Source organism: Miniopterus schreibersii (assembly GCF_964146895.1).
Source record: "Miniopterus schreibersii genome assembly, chromosome: 19".
In the NCBI taxonomy this organism is placed as follows: Eukaryota; Metazoa; Chordata; class Mammalia; order Chiroptera; family Miniopteridae; genus Miniopterus; species Miniopterus schreibersii.
Genome location: NC_138119.1, coordinates 17405527 through 17421904, shown reverse-complemented (window position 1 = coordinate 17421904; position 16378 = coordinate 17405527). Strand labels below are relative to the sequence as shown.

Here is a 16378-nt window from a genome sequence, read left to right as displayed (position 1 = left end):
GTGACCAAGGTATTTCACTGTAACCATGGCTACGGGTTATATTAGCGCTGACGCCAGGATGTGGTCAGATCAGGTAGACACAGGCGGCCAACACAAGTGTGAGCGGGTCACGGTGTGTGCCCACAAATTCTCCAAATTGGAAACAGAGCTGATAATTATGCTGATTCATGAAGGACCAGGGGGACAGGGAGGGGAGGGGTCAGGTGTGTGCCAGGCTGTGTCCCTAAGAGCAGCCAAGGGTTCTCATTTGAGCTTTAATTCCGCTTTTTAATATAATCCTTCGCCGCGCCACTACCTAGCATGTAGATTGCAATTTTCCCTTCTCAGTGTCCTTTTCGCACGTATGTTTTGTGTGTTCTTTGCAACAATCTTGAGAAATATCTGGGCTGGCTAAGAGCTGCATAGCTCAGGTGAGGAAAGGGCTCAGAAAGCTGAACTGCCCTGCCCAAGGTCAGCCGCTTGGAGGACAACGGAGCCGAGACCAGGATCCTATGACTCCTAGCTTACTGCTCCTTCCACTCACCCCTCTGCCACCCTTTTCTATTGTTCCAGGGACATTTTGATAGGTATTCATTCCTCTTGCAAACGTCACTCCTCCTCCTCATTTGTCTGATTAGCCGAAGACCAGGGTCAGGCCATCAAACTGGAGGTTACAGCTGGAAAGTAAGGCTTGCCTTTTGCCCGCATTTCTCTGTCTTAAGCCCCCTGTGTGGCTGTCCCCTACACAGATGACATCAAGAATAGGTGATGTAGTCCCTACTCCGGTGGGGGTGGACAGTCCAAAGAATGCAAGCTTGAGAAGCACGCAGGGACCAGGTAGGTGACAGGATGGGGTGCAGCAGGCAGGGGGACAAGGGTGTGAGATGGGGAGAACATAGGTCCTTCCAAAGCTCCAGCTGATCCTGGTCATGTGGGAGGTTAGCGTGGCCAAATTCTAGGACTCGCTAAAGACTGAGAACTTCATATGAAATCAGAGGAAGAAAAAGACAAGGTCCAGAGACTTAGGTCCTCAGCCTCCTGAGGATGGTGACTGTGTGGACGGTAGTTACAGCAGGATCTTGGGACTCAGATGGGACTATAGTCAAACCTCTTCTGAACGTTAGCAGCTGCATGGCCTTGGGCAAATCACTTAATCTCTGGTAGCCTCGGTTTTCCCACCTGTGTAACGGGGATACAAAGGCCCACCTCCCGAGTTGCTGAATGAGGCCACATCTGTCAGACCTTGATCACACGCGCACGCGGAGTTGCGCTCTTAGATAGGAGCAAATGGTGGCGTTTGAACTCAACGGATCACTCCTGGGAAAGGTGATAAGGCATTTTGCCAACCGCCTGTTTCGAGGCTTTGGCCTCCTGAGGTATCTGTGTCAACAGAGACCAGTCAAAGGAAAACAGGCGAGCATTCTCGCTGAAATGAAGAAGAGAAAGATGAGAGTGACGGGCAAAACAGGGCACCCCTCAGACACGGCCCCCGGGGGCCAGGAGGGCCGAGGGCGGGAATGAATGGGAATCGCAGCAAAGCAGAGGCCCGGCCAGCCCTGCCCTAGTTCCCGGGAGCCGACCGACTCGCTCTTTAAACCAGTTTAGCGAAAAACTGATCAAACTCAGGTTACAACCAAATAATTCTTTAAATGGATATTTTCACCTATCACACAATATGAGTAGTATAATAACAGAGATCGTGTTATATGTTTTTCAAGGCAATTTTAAGGCACCCGCTGTGTGAGGTGTACTTAAGCTGCATGCTTCCCACACATTATCTCTTTTATTCTTCCCAGCAATGCATTCATTCACCCATCCATCCATCCATCCATCCATCCATCCATCCATCCATCCAACAAATATTCATTGCCAACCTGCCAGGCATTGTGCTAAGTACTGAGTTTAGAAAGATGCACCTCGGCCGGGTGGCTCAGTTGATTGGCGCATCATTCCGGATACCAAAAGGTCACCAAAGAGGTCATGGGTTCAATTCCCGGTCAGGGCACATACCTAGGTTGTGGGTTCGATCCCTGGTTGGGGCTCATACAGGAGGCGACCAGTCGATGTTTGTCTCTCAAATCCATGTCTCTCTCTCTCTCCTTCCCTTCTTCTCTCCCCCAAATCAATAAGCATATTCTCGGGTAAGGATTTAAAAAAAGCAATGATGCAGCCCAACGGATAAAACACTAACCCTCTGAGAAACACGGAATATCTGTTCACAGGAGAGAAAACTGAAAAAGTGCTGAAGTGGATGTTGCCCGGGCTCCACACTCTGTGAGTGGAGGAGGCGAGAGTCTTGACTACGAGTTTCTGTTCAGGAGAAGAAACACCAGAAAGCGCCCCTGATGATCTCGGGGACGGAAACATGAGGAAGCTGTTGACTGGCTAACAGGCTGGAGATACTGACGATTCGATCATAGTTGGCACAGTTGGGAATTTCAGAGGATCAGACATGACTTCTAGCGGCTAATCCTAAGGGTGACTGAAAAAGACTAATTATAGGCAGAGTCTACGTCCCGGACCCTGTGGAGACACTGTAATTAGGGATGAGACGAGAGAAGATACGAAGAGGACTGAAGATAAAGTGGCCAGAGATTCTAGTCCTTCCCTAACGAAAAGCCAGAGGAAGCCCAGATAAAAACCTCTGTAAACTCTTTCCATTGTCCTTAAATTATTCTCTAATTATTTCCCTCGTATCTTCTTCGAGTAGAGAGAGGGTGTCTTTTACCTCCCCTGCACTTCCTAGCATAGCTTAATTAATCCTCGATTGATTGAAAGACTGACTCATTTGAACCTGCAGTGGAATGAATGGAGCTTTTTAATTTTCTTTTCTGCTGAACCTGAAATAGAGCATATAGTAATTAGGAAAGGATCCCTTGTTATCAGAAAGTCCCAGCAACAATGAGCCCTTTGTGGCTGAGCTAAAGGAAGGTAGGTGATTATTTAGGAGCTGATAAGGCAACCCTTCCCCGCCCCCTACACACACACACACACACACACACACACACACACACACACACTCCCTGCTGCTTTCTGTGATATGGAATTTTCTTGGATCATTATTTCCTCCTGAAATGAGTTACTTGGCTGGGGGACCTGTGGGCTAAATGGTGAGTAACTGTCATCAACGTCTAGTCACAGATGTGACTGACGGTCACTGTTCTACGCCCTTCGTTGCCCCTGCCCTCTCTCCCCAATGACCTGGGTTGACCGATGAACATTTTTTCAAGATCTCTTTTCTTTGAGGCCCTTTGGGTTAACTGGCATAACTTCGTTCATTCATTCAGACTCTGGGCATCCAAACAGAACAAGGCAGGCAAGGGCCCTGTTCTCACTGAGCTCACGTTCCAGTGCAGGAAGACAGTCACTGATGTGTAAACTACAGCGACAGGAGCCTGGCACGTGAACGAGAAGTTCCCGCTACAGGGGCAGTGAGATAGGATGGTCTGCAATGGCTGACTGGAGGCGGGGCTCGTCTCGACCACTTGGTTAAGAAAGGCCTCTTGATGGGGTAACAGTTGAGGTTACATTTCAACAGAAATGCATTTGAGCTGAGCTCTGAACATTAGGAGTAGCCAGGCATGCCGAGATCTGCGAGCTAATGTACCAAGGGGATACACAAGGTCCTGGGGGGGGGGGGCATGGACAGGCCTGAAATAGGTGTGTCCATGGCACAGGAAGGGTGGGGGTGAGAAGAGGGGGCGAGGCGAGGCTGGAGAAGGAGGCAGGGCCGGATGATGGGGGCATTTGTGGGGTACGGCTGGGAGTTTAGGTTTCTGTACAGGTGTTGGGAAGCCATGGGGGGTGAGTGGAGGTGCAGGACGTGGGGAATGACAGGATCTGGCTCATGGGGGGAAGACAGGCTAAAGAGAGGAGAACCAGAGGCTGTTTGGGAAGCTGTCACAGCGACCAGGTGAGAGATGATGGTGACCTAGCCACAGAGTGGAGAGGAGTGGATGGATTTGGGGTGGGACCAGCTGATGGGGTGGAGGTGGGGGTGAAGCAAAAGGGGTATAGTATTAGTTTCCTGGGGCTGCCGTAACAAAGTGCCACAAACTGGGTGGCTTGCACACAGAAATGGGTTGCCTCATGGTTCCAGAGTCTAGCAATACGAACTTGAAGTGTTGGTAGGGCTGGTTCCCTGTGAAGGCTGGGAAGGAGAGGTCTGTTCCAGGCCCCTCTCCTTGCTTGTAGGTGGCCGCCTTCTCTAAATGTCTCTTCACACTGTCTCTATCTGCGCACCTCTATGTCCATATTTCCCCTTCTCAGAAGGACACCAGTCATATAAGATCATAGGCCCACTTTACCCCAGCACGACCTCATCTTCACTAATTACCTATGCAACAGTGCTGTGTCCAAATAAGGCCACATGCTGAGGTCCTGGGGGTCAGGACTTCCCAAGGCCTACACGATATAAATTGTGGGGGACACAATTAAACTGATAACGGGGGAACCAAGGACACAAGTCTGCCTTCTGTGTAGTCCAAGCCTGGAAAGGATTCATTCCTTCATCAAATATTAATTAGGCACCAACTATGTGACAGGCTCAGAGCGAGGTTGTCAAGTCACACAGTCAAGTGCGATCACTGCCAGTTAGGAGCATGAGAAAGCAAGTCCGCAAGGTGTGTATGTATATATATATATATATATATATATATATATATATATGACCCTTTTTACTTTCTTGCTTTTCAAAGAAAACTATAATACAATAAGATAAAGGCCATGGTTGGTTACTGGCTCTATGAGAGCTCAGAAGAGAAAGAAATCTACCCGGGGAGGTTTGGGGACAGAGGACCTCGTGAACACAAGGGTAGAAGGTGGGAAGGCCTTCCAGGAAGGTGGAACAGCATGCGCAAAGCTCACAACGGGAGAAAGCAGGAGTGTTTGGGAGAACTTAAGGGCAGTGGGGCGATGAGGGGGTGGTGGGAGATGAGGCTGGGGTGACGGGGGACCCGATCGTGAGAGATCTGTCCTTGCGAAGCAGCTGTGACCATCATCTAAGCAATGAGGAGCCAAAAGGAGGCTGAGCAGGACCATGGTCACATGCGGGTTTTAGAAAACGGAGCGGGAGGGAGGAAAACCAGAGCCACACTGAGGCTTGGACAGATGCGGTAACCATGGGCCTCCCGCCTGCCCCCCACCTCCAGAGCTGCCTGCCGCAAGGTCGCCTGCAGGGCCCCCGGCGCCGGCGCACTGGCTGCCTGTTCCTCCCTCCCGCCTCGGAGCCTTCACCCTGCGGTCCTGCCCCCAGCAGCCCCTCCCTGGGCTCTGCCCGCCCTGGATCCCTGTCACCCCTTGGGCCTCAGTTCCAAGTCCCCTCCTCGGGGCCAGCTTCTTCCTGTGTTGCCCTGGTGACATATCTTGGTTTACTGGTCCGTGCCCTGTTCGTTACCTCCCTTCTCCCTGCAGAAAGTAGGCGGCTTTGCCGCATCTGTGTCATTCGTGGCTGCACCCGTACTCGGTGCTCATTGCCTGCACTGGCAGAGACAGAGGCTTGGGGCGGGGGAGGAAGGAGGCCTGGGTCCGACTCGGCCCGAAATGTGAGATCCACAGGGAGAGGGTGAAGAGACTCGCTCGAGACGCTGCTCTGAGTGATGTCTGTGTTTTAATTCTGAAATGTCACTTTGAAAATGGATGAATAATTTATAAAGTGTCTCCTTAGTACAGGAGAACTGCGGAGAGGAGAGAAAGCGCCTTAGTTTAAAGGAGACCTAGATCGTCACAGTCACGAGTGCGGAGCCGCCCCAGGTTCTAAACCATCATTAGCTAAGGAGCTGAGGGACGTTTCTCCGGCCACCTATTTGTTTGGTTATCACCAGGCTGGGCTCTGGGAGGCGCCATGTCCACGGACTCGTTGACTTTTCACAACAGCCTGTTATCATCAACTCCACTTGACAGATGAGAAAACAGGGCCTCAGAAAGAGGTTAAGCAGCTGCCCAACACGATACAGTTAGTGAGTAGCAGAGTCAGGATTCAAACCCAGGATTCGGACGCAGGAAATACCCCCCAGCACTGGCACCTGGGAGCACCTGGCTAAACCCCTCTTGGGTCATAGCCGCCCTGGAGGAGAGTTGCTGAATCTTCACATGGTTATAATCATTACCAACATGAGCTTTCTGTCACCTGGGTTAGTCAGCACAGGCTAATTGCTGTCGCAAAGAACCCTTCAATCTCAGGGCTTCACCCAACAAAGGTTTGTTTCTCACTCATTCCACTGTTGACTGTGGTCAGCAGGGGGCGCTGTGCTCCGCAGTCATTCAGGAGCACCTTCCATGCCTGCTATCCCAGGGACCCGGGAGGCCTCCCCCAGGGGGCCTTTGCAGGTGGCCACCAATGAGCAAGCAGAGCGAAAACACAAGGACCCCGCATTCCCTTGGTCAGAGCTTAGTCACGTGGCCCCACAGAGCTGTATGGGGGCTGAGAAGCCGGTGAGCCTGAACACAGGGTGGTGGGCGCTGCCTCAGTGTTTATTTCTAAGGACTTTCGTGGGGAGACCTGGCAGGAGGAGATGCCAGGAGTCAAAAGACATTGGTTCTGGCCTAACTCCACCCATCGCCATTGTGGGTCCAGCAAGTCACAGCCCCTTTTGGCCCCGTGTTTATCAACGTGGTGGGGAACTCGACCGCCTGACCCACCTGTGCACTCTTCCAGTTCCGAATGTCTATGTGATGCTCTTAATAACCACGGTGCTTTCATCAGTTTTACATCGATGAGCTGTTTGTGCTTTTGTTCAAGATCGCAACCATAATTGTAACATTGATTCGGAGGGGAAACACCATCTATTTTGCTCACACACTCAGCATCTAGTAACACACGACACGTGCACACTCTGGGGAGGAAAGGGGCTCCCACTTAGCACCTGGACTGGTTACCAGCAGCAATTAATGAGACATCTCTCATCACGCCCAGGGCTGGGTTTCAGTTATAAACCTGATCGACACGCAGGTTGCTTGCTGGGGTGTGACAATTTCTGTACAAAACAGCACTTCCATCTGTTAGAGGGCACCTGAGCCCGTCAGGAGAGCCAGGTGAGAACCATTGGGAAAACCCAGCCAGGGCGGCCGAGTGAACCACTGGCCGAGGTTCCACTCCTGTCCTGGCGTGGGCTGGCCTGAGTGGCACCATCGTCACCACGGGGGCTTGCGAGGACTGCACCATAGGTTTGAGAGCTGGGGCAGGGTTTGGGCGGGCAGGTGGAGACACCTGGGGCTGGTTAAGATGCCGTAAACCCCCAGGAGAGATGGGGGGAACCAGGTACAGGCCGTTTGATGCGATTCCTATTTTAGAGAAAATAAGTACTTCCACCTGAGCTAGACCAGGGCTGGAAGACACAAGCAGAGCACAGCCAGGTCCACCACCCCATGTCCCCACCACCACATCCGCTGAGAACACCCAAGGCAGGCACGAGTACCGCCCGTCACCGCCACCCTCACCCAGTCCCAGCGGCCATCTGCCCTGAACAGTAATCGTCTCCTCCTGCTCTCGCCCTTGACGTCTCTCACCTCAGAGACAGGACAATTCAAACACAGAACAGCCATGTCCCCTCCTCGTTTAAAACCCACCGCTCTCACAGCACACAGCGACAAGGCTTAGAGGCCCCGTGGCTGCGGGGCCGCCTACCTGTGGGCCGGCGTCACCACTCCGTCACCCCACTTGCTGCCGCTGCTGCTGGGGTCAGCCACTCGGTCCTCTCAGGTTCTTTTCAGGAGAAGCCAGGGGTCCCATTGTTCATCTGGAAAAAAGCACAATAGACACATCATTTCCCTGTGTTTCCAGACCTCCTGGGACACTTTTTAGTGTCCTAACAGTTGAATTCAGGGGCCCTTCACCTGAAGCGGTATCCGCGGTTGGGGGAAAACGTGTCAGGCCTGTTACTTAAAAATGCTCTGCAGACGTTTAGTCTCTGTTTCAAGACTTCCCAGATGCCCTGACACGTGTTTGCTGTTTTTATAATTAAGATCTTTGCGAAGCCGGCCCTGCCCAGAGCCTGCTCGGACCTCCCCGGGTGTCACTCACTCCCACGGCTCACAGGCCCCTCCCTCCAGCCGGCTCCAGGATTACGGTTCACACGTGTCAGCTGCGCTCCTTGAGGAGCGTCTGCTTCCTGCGCTAGGCCCTGAGCGCTGAAAGGGCAGGATCGGGTCTCCGTGTTCTGGACACCCAGGCCCAACACAGTCCCCGGCATGTAACATGGCTCCGTGAGTAGTCACGGACCGAATGCTGGGCAGACACCCATCTGATTGTCATTTCCTTTGAGTCACTTTCCCGCAAACCCCTCTGGGTCGAATTGCCTGCTCCTCCTGCTGTGCTGCTCCCATGACCCAGGACCCATCACACTGTCTTCTGCCCTCGTCCAAGATCCATCCCTTGCTCACAGCCACCTGTGCTCCTATAAAACCAGTGGTCAGCCTGCTCACACAGCAGCTCTTGAACCTGACAACCGTCCAGAAACACCTGGGCTCTTTGTTACAAACATCAATCCCTGGGCCCGCCCCTGACCTGCTGAACCAGGGTCTCCAGGAGAGCAGCCCAGGGATCTGCATCTTAAATTCCCTGGTGACTCCGAGGCAGCCAGACTGGCCAGATGTCCACCGTGGTCCCCAAGATCCTCGGTGAAGAGATCAGCACACATGTCCATGACCACAGTACAAGGCGGGGGGCTCAGAGGTCTTTGTCTCAAACTTTCAATCATGAGATGGCCCCACACACACCCAGCAGTCTGCAGCTGCGGCCCAGGAGTCTTTGAAGGTTCTGGGAGAGACTGAAACTCCCCGCCTCCCCCCACTCCTCTCAAGATGGGGTAAAGATGTGGGCCACTGGTCACTCTGGAGTTGGTCTCAGGGATTTTAACTGGGTCCCATTGTGGTCTTCACATTTGTAGGAGGCATTTAGTAGCCAACAGCTACTACTCCACAGCTTGCAGGTATCACCACATCTGATACGCAGGAACAGTGATAGGCTGGTGTAAACTAGAAGGCCCGGCCCCTGCTTGGGGGGCTCCAGAGGGAACACCAGTCTGAGGACCAGCCTGGACACAGCTCTGGACCGGCTCTTGGTTCTCAGGGGTGGATCCAACCTTCCAGGGGAAGGAGCCTTCCCTGCACACAGCCAGGGCTCCCAGAGCCTAGAAGGGAGGCTGGGGCAGCAGAGGGCTGGGCACTCTCCCTGCACTCATGTCGTGAGCTCAGCAGTCCTCCAGGCACCCCCAGATGTTCCCCAAGCGGCCCTCCCCGATCCCTGTCCCCTGTCGCAGGATGCCAGGGTCTAGAACACAGTCACAGACCTGCAGACCAGCCACAAGCAGGGAAGCTGCCTGTGAAACCCTTTTCACTGGGATGGGGTGGGGGCCCGTGGCTCTTTGGCAGTGAGGCTTGGAGTGAGGAATGGAGAGGAAAAGCTCCAGGCTTTTAGTCGGCTGTTATCTGGAGAAAGCCCAGGATTTTACAGATTATGTTTTGTAGCATTTTGCCGTTTACAAAATGCACTAAATACACTGAGCTCTTTTAATCTTCACAACATCGTTAGGAGGAAAGCTTATGAGCTTCCCTTTGTAGCTGAGGTTCGGTAACTAACAGCGGTTGTGCACGCTGAGCCAGAGCTCAGACCCAGGTCTTCGGGCCCCAAGATCATTGCGCTCTATCAGCACCTCGCACGCAGCCAGACAGAGGTTTGTGGGAAGAACGGGGACATGAATGACTGTCTCCCCAGCTAGACACTGCGGAGAGCAGAGAGACGAAAAATTTTTGGTTTCAAGTAAACTCAAAGTAACTTTTCCCCTCTTCTCTCTCCTCACACCTGCCCCCACAACCACAACCACAACCAAACAATCCAGGTTGATTGGCACCTGCTTTGGTTTTACAAGGAGAGATGAACTGCCTTACAGTGTAAGGCCCAAAGTGTGGCTCCTTTTGCAAACAGTCTACGGAAGCTCTAACTTTTAACTCATACCACCCAGGAGACGCGTGATTGTTTCCTGGAAATGCTAATAATGCGAGGCTCATAAATACTCATGAAACGCTACAGATTAGCAGAGCTCAGCAACTAACCTGGGGGCCCAGAAGAGAATTCTCAGATTGAAAAATATAAAGAATACCTTTTAATCGAATTTCCCCCAGACTGGGTTCCCAAATGTTAATGAATGCTCTCTTTGGCTGTGTGGAGAGCAGACTCAGATCAGTACCGCTAGCAATCCAGACGGGAATTATTGACTTGGCTTTAGCTCGAAGAGAAACCTATTTATTCAAAGACTACTTGAGGTGCCATGGGATGGACGAGCTTGAGACAAAGGCTGGGAGGGGCGGGAGGGCCTGGGACACTGGGATAAACACGTAATTCAAATACATGCTTCCATTTCAGCCAGCTAAGCAACCTAAGCTGGAATTTGCTGATTCTGTTTGACCTTTATGACTTGATCCCTCAGTGATCAGCATGTACGAGGCTCCATGATAGCAGGAACCACACCTTGGACCTGCATCACTAAATCCTCAACACCACGCAATGTGTGCCATATAGTGGGTGCTCGATAAATGTCTGTTAAATGCGTGAAGGCCTTTCTCGAAGCATTTTCCAGAGCTTTTCAGATCCTGTTATCTTTTCCTGAAGGGCAGCTCTGATCACAACACCCTCCTCCTGTTACAGAGCCCCCAAATTAATGCACCCTATGAAGGCCCTCTGAACCCTGGCCGCGACCGACAGCCCCCTCTCTGAGCCACACAAATGCACTGCAAAGAGCATCTGGTCCCAGCAAAGCTCTCGGTTGTGGAATCAAAGTAGAGAAAAGTACCCAACGTCTTCCCACAACAAAGCAGTGAAATCCAAGGCTGAGGTCACAGCAAAGGTCATGGTAAAGGGCAGAGGAGACGAGGGGTGTGAGGCGCTGAGGCAGTGCATGGCCGCGATATGTCACAGGGCACACGGGTGGCTTTCATCGATGTAGAGCCTGCAGGCTTGGTGGCGTGTGGGCAGACCCACGGCTCGGTGTCCCCAGGCCCCCAGAGGGGCTGTGACTTCTCAGAACACTCCTCTTTGTTGTCTGTTGAGTAAGTTTGGGCAGCCGTGCTTTCTATAAACCTTCACCTGGGCAGGGCCCGGGTTTCGTTGCCTGTCTCGTGCCTTCGTGAAGTATCTAACAACAGGAAGTAAATCTCTTTGCCGTCTTTGTCTACAACAGGGATAAACATATCAACCTGAGGAGCAGCCAAGTATCGTAAGATTCTGAACATCTAGGGCTACTTGCCAAAAGTGGGTTAATTCCACACAAAGGGAGAGGTGGCCCAGAGCAACACCAGTGAAGGGCTCACCCTGGGCATCAGGGGCCAAACTTCCCAGAATCGGAAAGGCCAGCGCCACCCCTCACTCACTGTGGGGCCTGTGCCTCCATGTCCTCGCCTGGAGGGCTGGGAAACAACCATGTCCACTTGGTCAGGTCGTAATGAAGACTTAATGACCAGCAGGTGTAAGGTGTTACCTGCCATCTTAGAGTCTCACTTCTTCCCAGGGACCAAATGTCACAGCAGCAGGAGCCAATTTATACAGCTGCAGACATTGTACCCTGAGGGTGTGGGGCCACCGGCCAGCAGACCAGGGCTGAGGTCATGTGGGCTTCCAAGGACTCAGGAGCTTTGGGTACATGGGGTGCTTATAGAGTGTGTTATCCAAGGGCACAGACCTCGAGGACAAGCCCTGGGGCACCACTGTGACACACTGCCCAGGTGAGGCCACGCTCCTGCTCCAGGGCAGGAAACAGAATGAAACTATGATTCTGGACCCACATCCCCAGCACTTACCCCCATTGACAATGCGCCATCCTGTTGCTCACTTAGGAGATATAATTCACATGAAGGTGACTTTTAAAGTATCAAATGAAAAACAAGTGTTAAGTAATGTCACCATCCTTAGTTCTTTCACTGGCCCGGCAGCCTTGGGAGAGTGCTGGACCCATTGTCCAGAGGTCTGGGTGTTTGTCACAACTGAGTGTTCTCAGACATGTCACCTCGCCACCCTGGGCCTCAGACTCCATCTTCAAGTGAGAGAGTTGGTTGGGGTGAGCTCTATGGTCTTCAGCCTGAAAACCAATGGCTCTTTGATCTTTGGGTTTCGGGGCCTTTGGGCTAAGGTCAAGGGTGATCTCTGGGTCCTGGGCAATGTCTTGCACAAAGAAGTCTCTTACATTTCCTTGAATCATGCTTGTCCTCCGAGTCTCCTTTGGACACAAGAACCTGCGGATTCCAGAACTGAAGGAGCCTCTAAGACCTTATACCTGAGCCCTGAGGGCTAAGATATGTGTGGAGGGGTGGAGGGGGTGCCAGAGGAAGGAGGGCCACTCTGAACAAGCAACCAGAGCAGACCCAGCTGTAAGCTGAGCTCGGGACAGGAGTAGGGAGGCGTCCAGGGGCCCCACCCCAGTTTCCAAGCACCACAGCTCAGCCGCCTTCAAGACGCCTTTTCCACCGAAAAGGCCCGCAGAACCCCGGCTATGCCGAGTGATGCGTTTCCCCAGCCACTGCTGAGCAGCCACTGTGCGCCAGGACCGAAATCCTATTAATTTTCACCTCCTACGCCCAGCAGCAGCGTGCGGACATAGCGAGAATGAACGAACACCTATTGACGAAGCGCGTGCAGATATCTCATTTATCGCGTCTCTTATGATTTCAGCAAACCCTGGAAATCTTCCATTCCTTCCTCTTTCCTAAGCCTAAAATCTATGATGTTATGAGAAACTGCAGGGCGTTCCTCCGCGTTTTTCTTGACTTGTGCGTTTCGCCCTCTCCAGGTGCTCTCCGTGGCATGTCCAGACCCCCCCGGCCCCAAGAGGACTCAGCCACACGTGAACCGGGCCGCGTCCCCTCGAGCCCGGGGCTCGGCGGTGAGCCGAGCACCATGGAGAAAGTCGGCTCCTTCTTCAGTGACATCTGGGACACCATCCTGACCAAACACCAAGAGGGCCTCTTCAACACCGTCTGCCTGGGCGTCATCCTGGCACTGCCGCTGCTGCTGGTCATCGCGCTGCTCTTCGTCTGTTGCTATTCCTGCTGGAGCCGGCCGGGCGACGGGGGCCAGCGGCCAGGGCGCAACAAGGGGAAGAAGAAGAGGAAGAGGAAGGGGGAGGACGACCTCTGGATCTCCGCTCAGCCCAAGCTCCTGCCGATGGAGAAGCGGCTGTCGCTGCCTGTCTAGTGGGCAGGAAGCGGGGGGGCGCCTCCGGGGGCCGCACGGCCTTCCAAGGACACAGGTGGGGAGCAGCGATCCCTGGAGCGTCGCACTCATGTCCACAGAGGAACTTCTCCAGCGAGGAACCAACCTCAGACCGAGCGTCCCCGTGGAGGCCGCTGCCAGGGAGCACGTGGACAGTGCTTGGGCACCATCTGGGCAGCTGTGTGCCCGATAGCCTCGCTCTTTACTGCAGATCCCAGCATGCCTTTCACCTACTTCCGCACAGTCCGTGTGCAAAAGCACAAGGCACACGCATCCGTACATCTTGACGCGTCTCCCAAATGCACCCACGCGCACACCACGCACACACCACACGCACGCAGCACGGGATCTGCTCTCGCAAAAACATCTCATAGGACGGCCTGGCCAGATGCGGGTGCACAGTCACACGACCGGGCAAGGCTCCATATCCCCTGTCTACTCCACATACTACTCAGGTTACAGACGTGTGCTTCCTACTCCGATCCCCACAAGCCCTTCTGCTGGAAGCCCTCACACGGGGACATCTCAGCAGCCTGGTACAGCCCCTTCACTGTACGCTGATACAGACCCACCGAGTTCCTGTGCTCCTGACCCCCCCCCCCCCCGGGAGGGAAAGCGTAAAGTGCAATGGATCAGAAGCCATCGAAAGCTATTGTCTGCAACTCCTGACAAGGTCATTACCACCGGTCGGTGTTTAATGTGGTCTAAGGCCTCTCGTTGAGACGCTCCCCACAGAGCCACCGGGAAGGGGCCCTTCTCCACACAAGGACAAAGAGCTCTGGGTAGTGGCTCCTAGAAAGCTATGGAAACCAAGTAGCTAAGGTGCTCCATTCACTCCACCGCACTGCGGTGCGTGCCTGTGCAATACATGCTTTACAGGTGGGAAGGAGGCGCCACACCTGAGCAGGTATCCCCCCTGGGGCCAAAGGTTTTCAGCAGGGAAGGGATGAAGACAATCCCGGGTACAACCTCCCAGAAAGCACACTGGAAACGGCTCCCCAAGGCTCTCAGGGAGGCCTGGCATGTTGCAGGTGGGCGGCAGAAGATTCAGAGCTGAAGAGAAAGCAGGATGAAGCTATATAGAGGCTTCTTAATATTTATCCTGAGGCTCAGGCAGGTGCCTTGCACACAGTGGGTACTCATAGCTGTCTGTGGACGCTAACGCATGTGTGATGATGTTAAGGGTAAGCTTGTGATACCTCGCCAGTCCCCCCAAGTGACCTTCCAGGTGAGCCCCTAGTTACTGTAGTGGATGGAGGTTGGGTGTTGAGTTCTGCAGGGGATGCACATAAAACCAGGGCCTGGGTTGACATGTGTGCCCCAAGGTCCATGAGGACATGTCAGCCAGGTCCGCTGTGAACTGAGGAGAGTGTCTCCCCGCCCGGCTGAAGTTGGGGGGCCAAGTTAATCCACTTATATGATTAACTGGTTGGTATTCTGATTGTACTGTGACCATATTATAGTGATGGGTAATATTCCCAGCCCGGGAGCAGGCTGTGCTGTCCAAGTTTGTTTGCAAACCTGTGGGGAGGCTCTCCTGAAATATTTTCCCATGGAAGCTGTTCTAAATGGTGGTGAAATTGCGATTTCATTAATAATGTAGCTAAACTATGGTACTTATAGTAGCAAAAACTAAATTCTGTAAGATTGTGCTCGGGAAAAACACACTCTGTTTGCTCACTTGGGCTACCTGGCTCTCACCTGCCCTCCAGGTGTGCTCTAGGCCTGTGCAGGGTGGACGCAGGTGGTGATTGCTGCCTCCGGTCTTCTCACAGTGACCCCAGGAAGTACAGTCCAAGCCTGCATATATTGTGGCACCAGAGATGCTCAGCTCACCCTCTCACCCTAAGCGGCCCTAAGTATCCCAGGCAGTCAGGCCCCTCACTCCTAAACCCCTTTGACCAGAAAAAGCTACACCCTCCGATTCTCTGTCCCCTTGTCTCATGGAGAGCTTGTCATGGAGCATCCGACTGTCCCCTGGACATCCCAGGATGACTTCATCTCCCTACGTCTTCCACTGCCCACCAGGACAGGTGGCCCTTCCATCTCCACCTCTCAGCCCCTCTGAAATGGATGAGTTGGGGAGAGATGGGGCTGGGGCTGAGACTGGTGTCAGATACGATCCAAGAGAGGAGATCACCAGGAACATGGTTGCCATGGCAACTGGCTGCTCATTTGCATTAAGACAGTTGGTCATCCCCACCAGCACTAGCCTCTGTCCCCAGGTACAGCGCCCTGCTGTCTCCTAATCTAATGGCCCTGCTCCAGCTCCAGCTCTGGGCACAGAATCCTGAGACGCAGGTCTCATCTGCTTCCACAGCCTCGGACCAAGGACCCAAACCCTGAACCAGGCCTCTCTTTTCCCTGCCCAGCCTCCCTGGAGTACCTAGAACAGTGCCCGGGGCATGAGAGACCCTCACGTGCCTGTTGAATTAATGGGTGCGCTAGTGAAAGGCGCCCAGGTGATTACTGGGGACACACCCCTTCCCACTTAGTTCCCAGCCTCCTCCCTCGGGTTTTGCCTTCTCTGTCCCTTCTCCCAGCTCCATCCCTTCATTCATCTCCATTTCCACTCCTTTCCTTCTCAGCCTCTGTCCCAGAACTGCCTCTGGCAACTGGAGTGCCTGGGAGGGGGGGCCAACTTGGTCCATCTTGGGGGGTTTAAGCTAATGAAGGACAAAGGGTGGTAAAGAAGGGGCTTCCTAGTCCAGTGCAGGCCTGGGGATCCCCCACAATGTGCACCCAGCTCAGCTGGGAGGCCATTTCTGTCAGAGCAGGTCTTTCCCCACCGCTCAGTGGACTCAATTCCTTATTTCTGGGGTTAGGGGGAGGGTATAGAAAAGGGGTAGTCGCCTTTTCAAGAAGAATATAAGTGGTCTAAGTTGTACAGTATTTGTCAGTATTTTTTTTTTCCTGGAAAATTCAAACGCGTCAACAGAAAAACTTATTTAAATAAAATACTTTGAAAAATAAAAGCCACACCTGGTCTCCTTCCTTGCTGGAGTCCGTCCTTTCTTGACATTCGATATGACCCTCTCCCAGACGTCACTCATTCAGGAATGATGGATACAGGGCCTCCCTCTGGGATGCGAAGGTGCTGCCCCCACGTCCCTGTCCCCACCCCAGCCCTGGCTGAGTCCCAGGTCAGAGGACCGGAACTACCGCCTGCAAGCAGTGCTGCAGGGACCAGGCATCCTCACA

General features: G+C 53.3%; 1 protein-coding gene across 2 annotated transcripts in view; it reads left to right on the top strand.

Moving 5' to 3' along the window:
• Positions 1–16152, top strand: part of KIAA0040 — a 28883-nt gene extending 12731 nt beyond the window's left edge. For both annotated transcript variants that reach the window (XM_081122287.1, XM_081122288.1), the window contains exon 2: positions 12756–16152. In XM_081122287.1, the coding sequence (XP_080978413.1) occupies positions 12770–13159 (390 nt within the window). In that variant the 5' untranslated portion in view covers positions 12756–12769 and the 3' untranslated portion in view covers positions 13160–16152. The remainder of the gene's footprint in view (positions 1–12755) is intronic.
• The last annotated feature ends 226 nt before the right edge of the window (positions 16153–16378 follow it).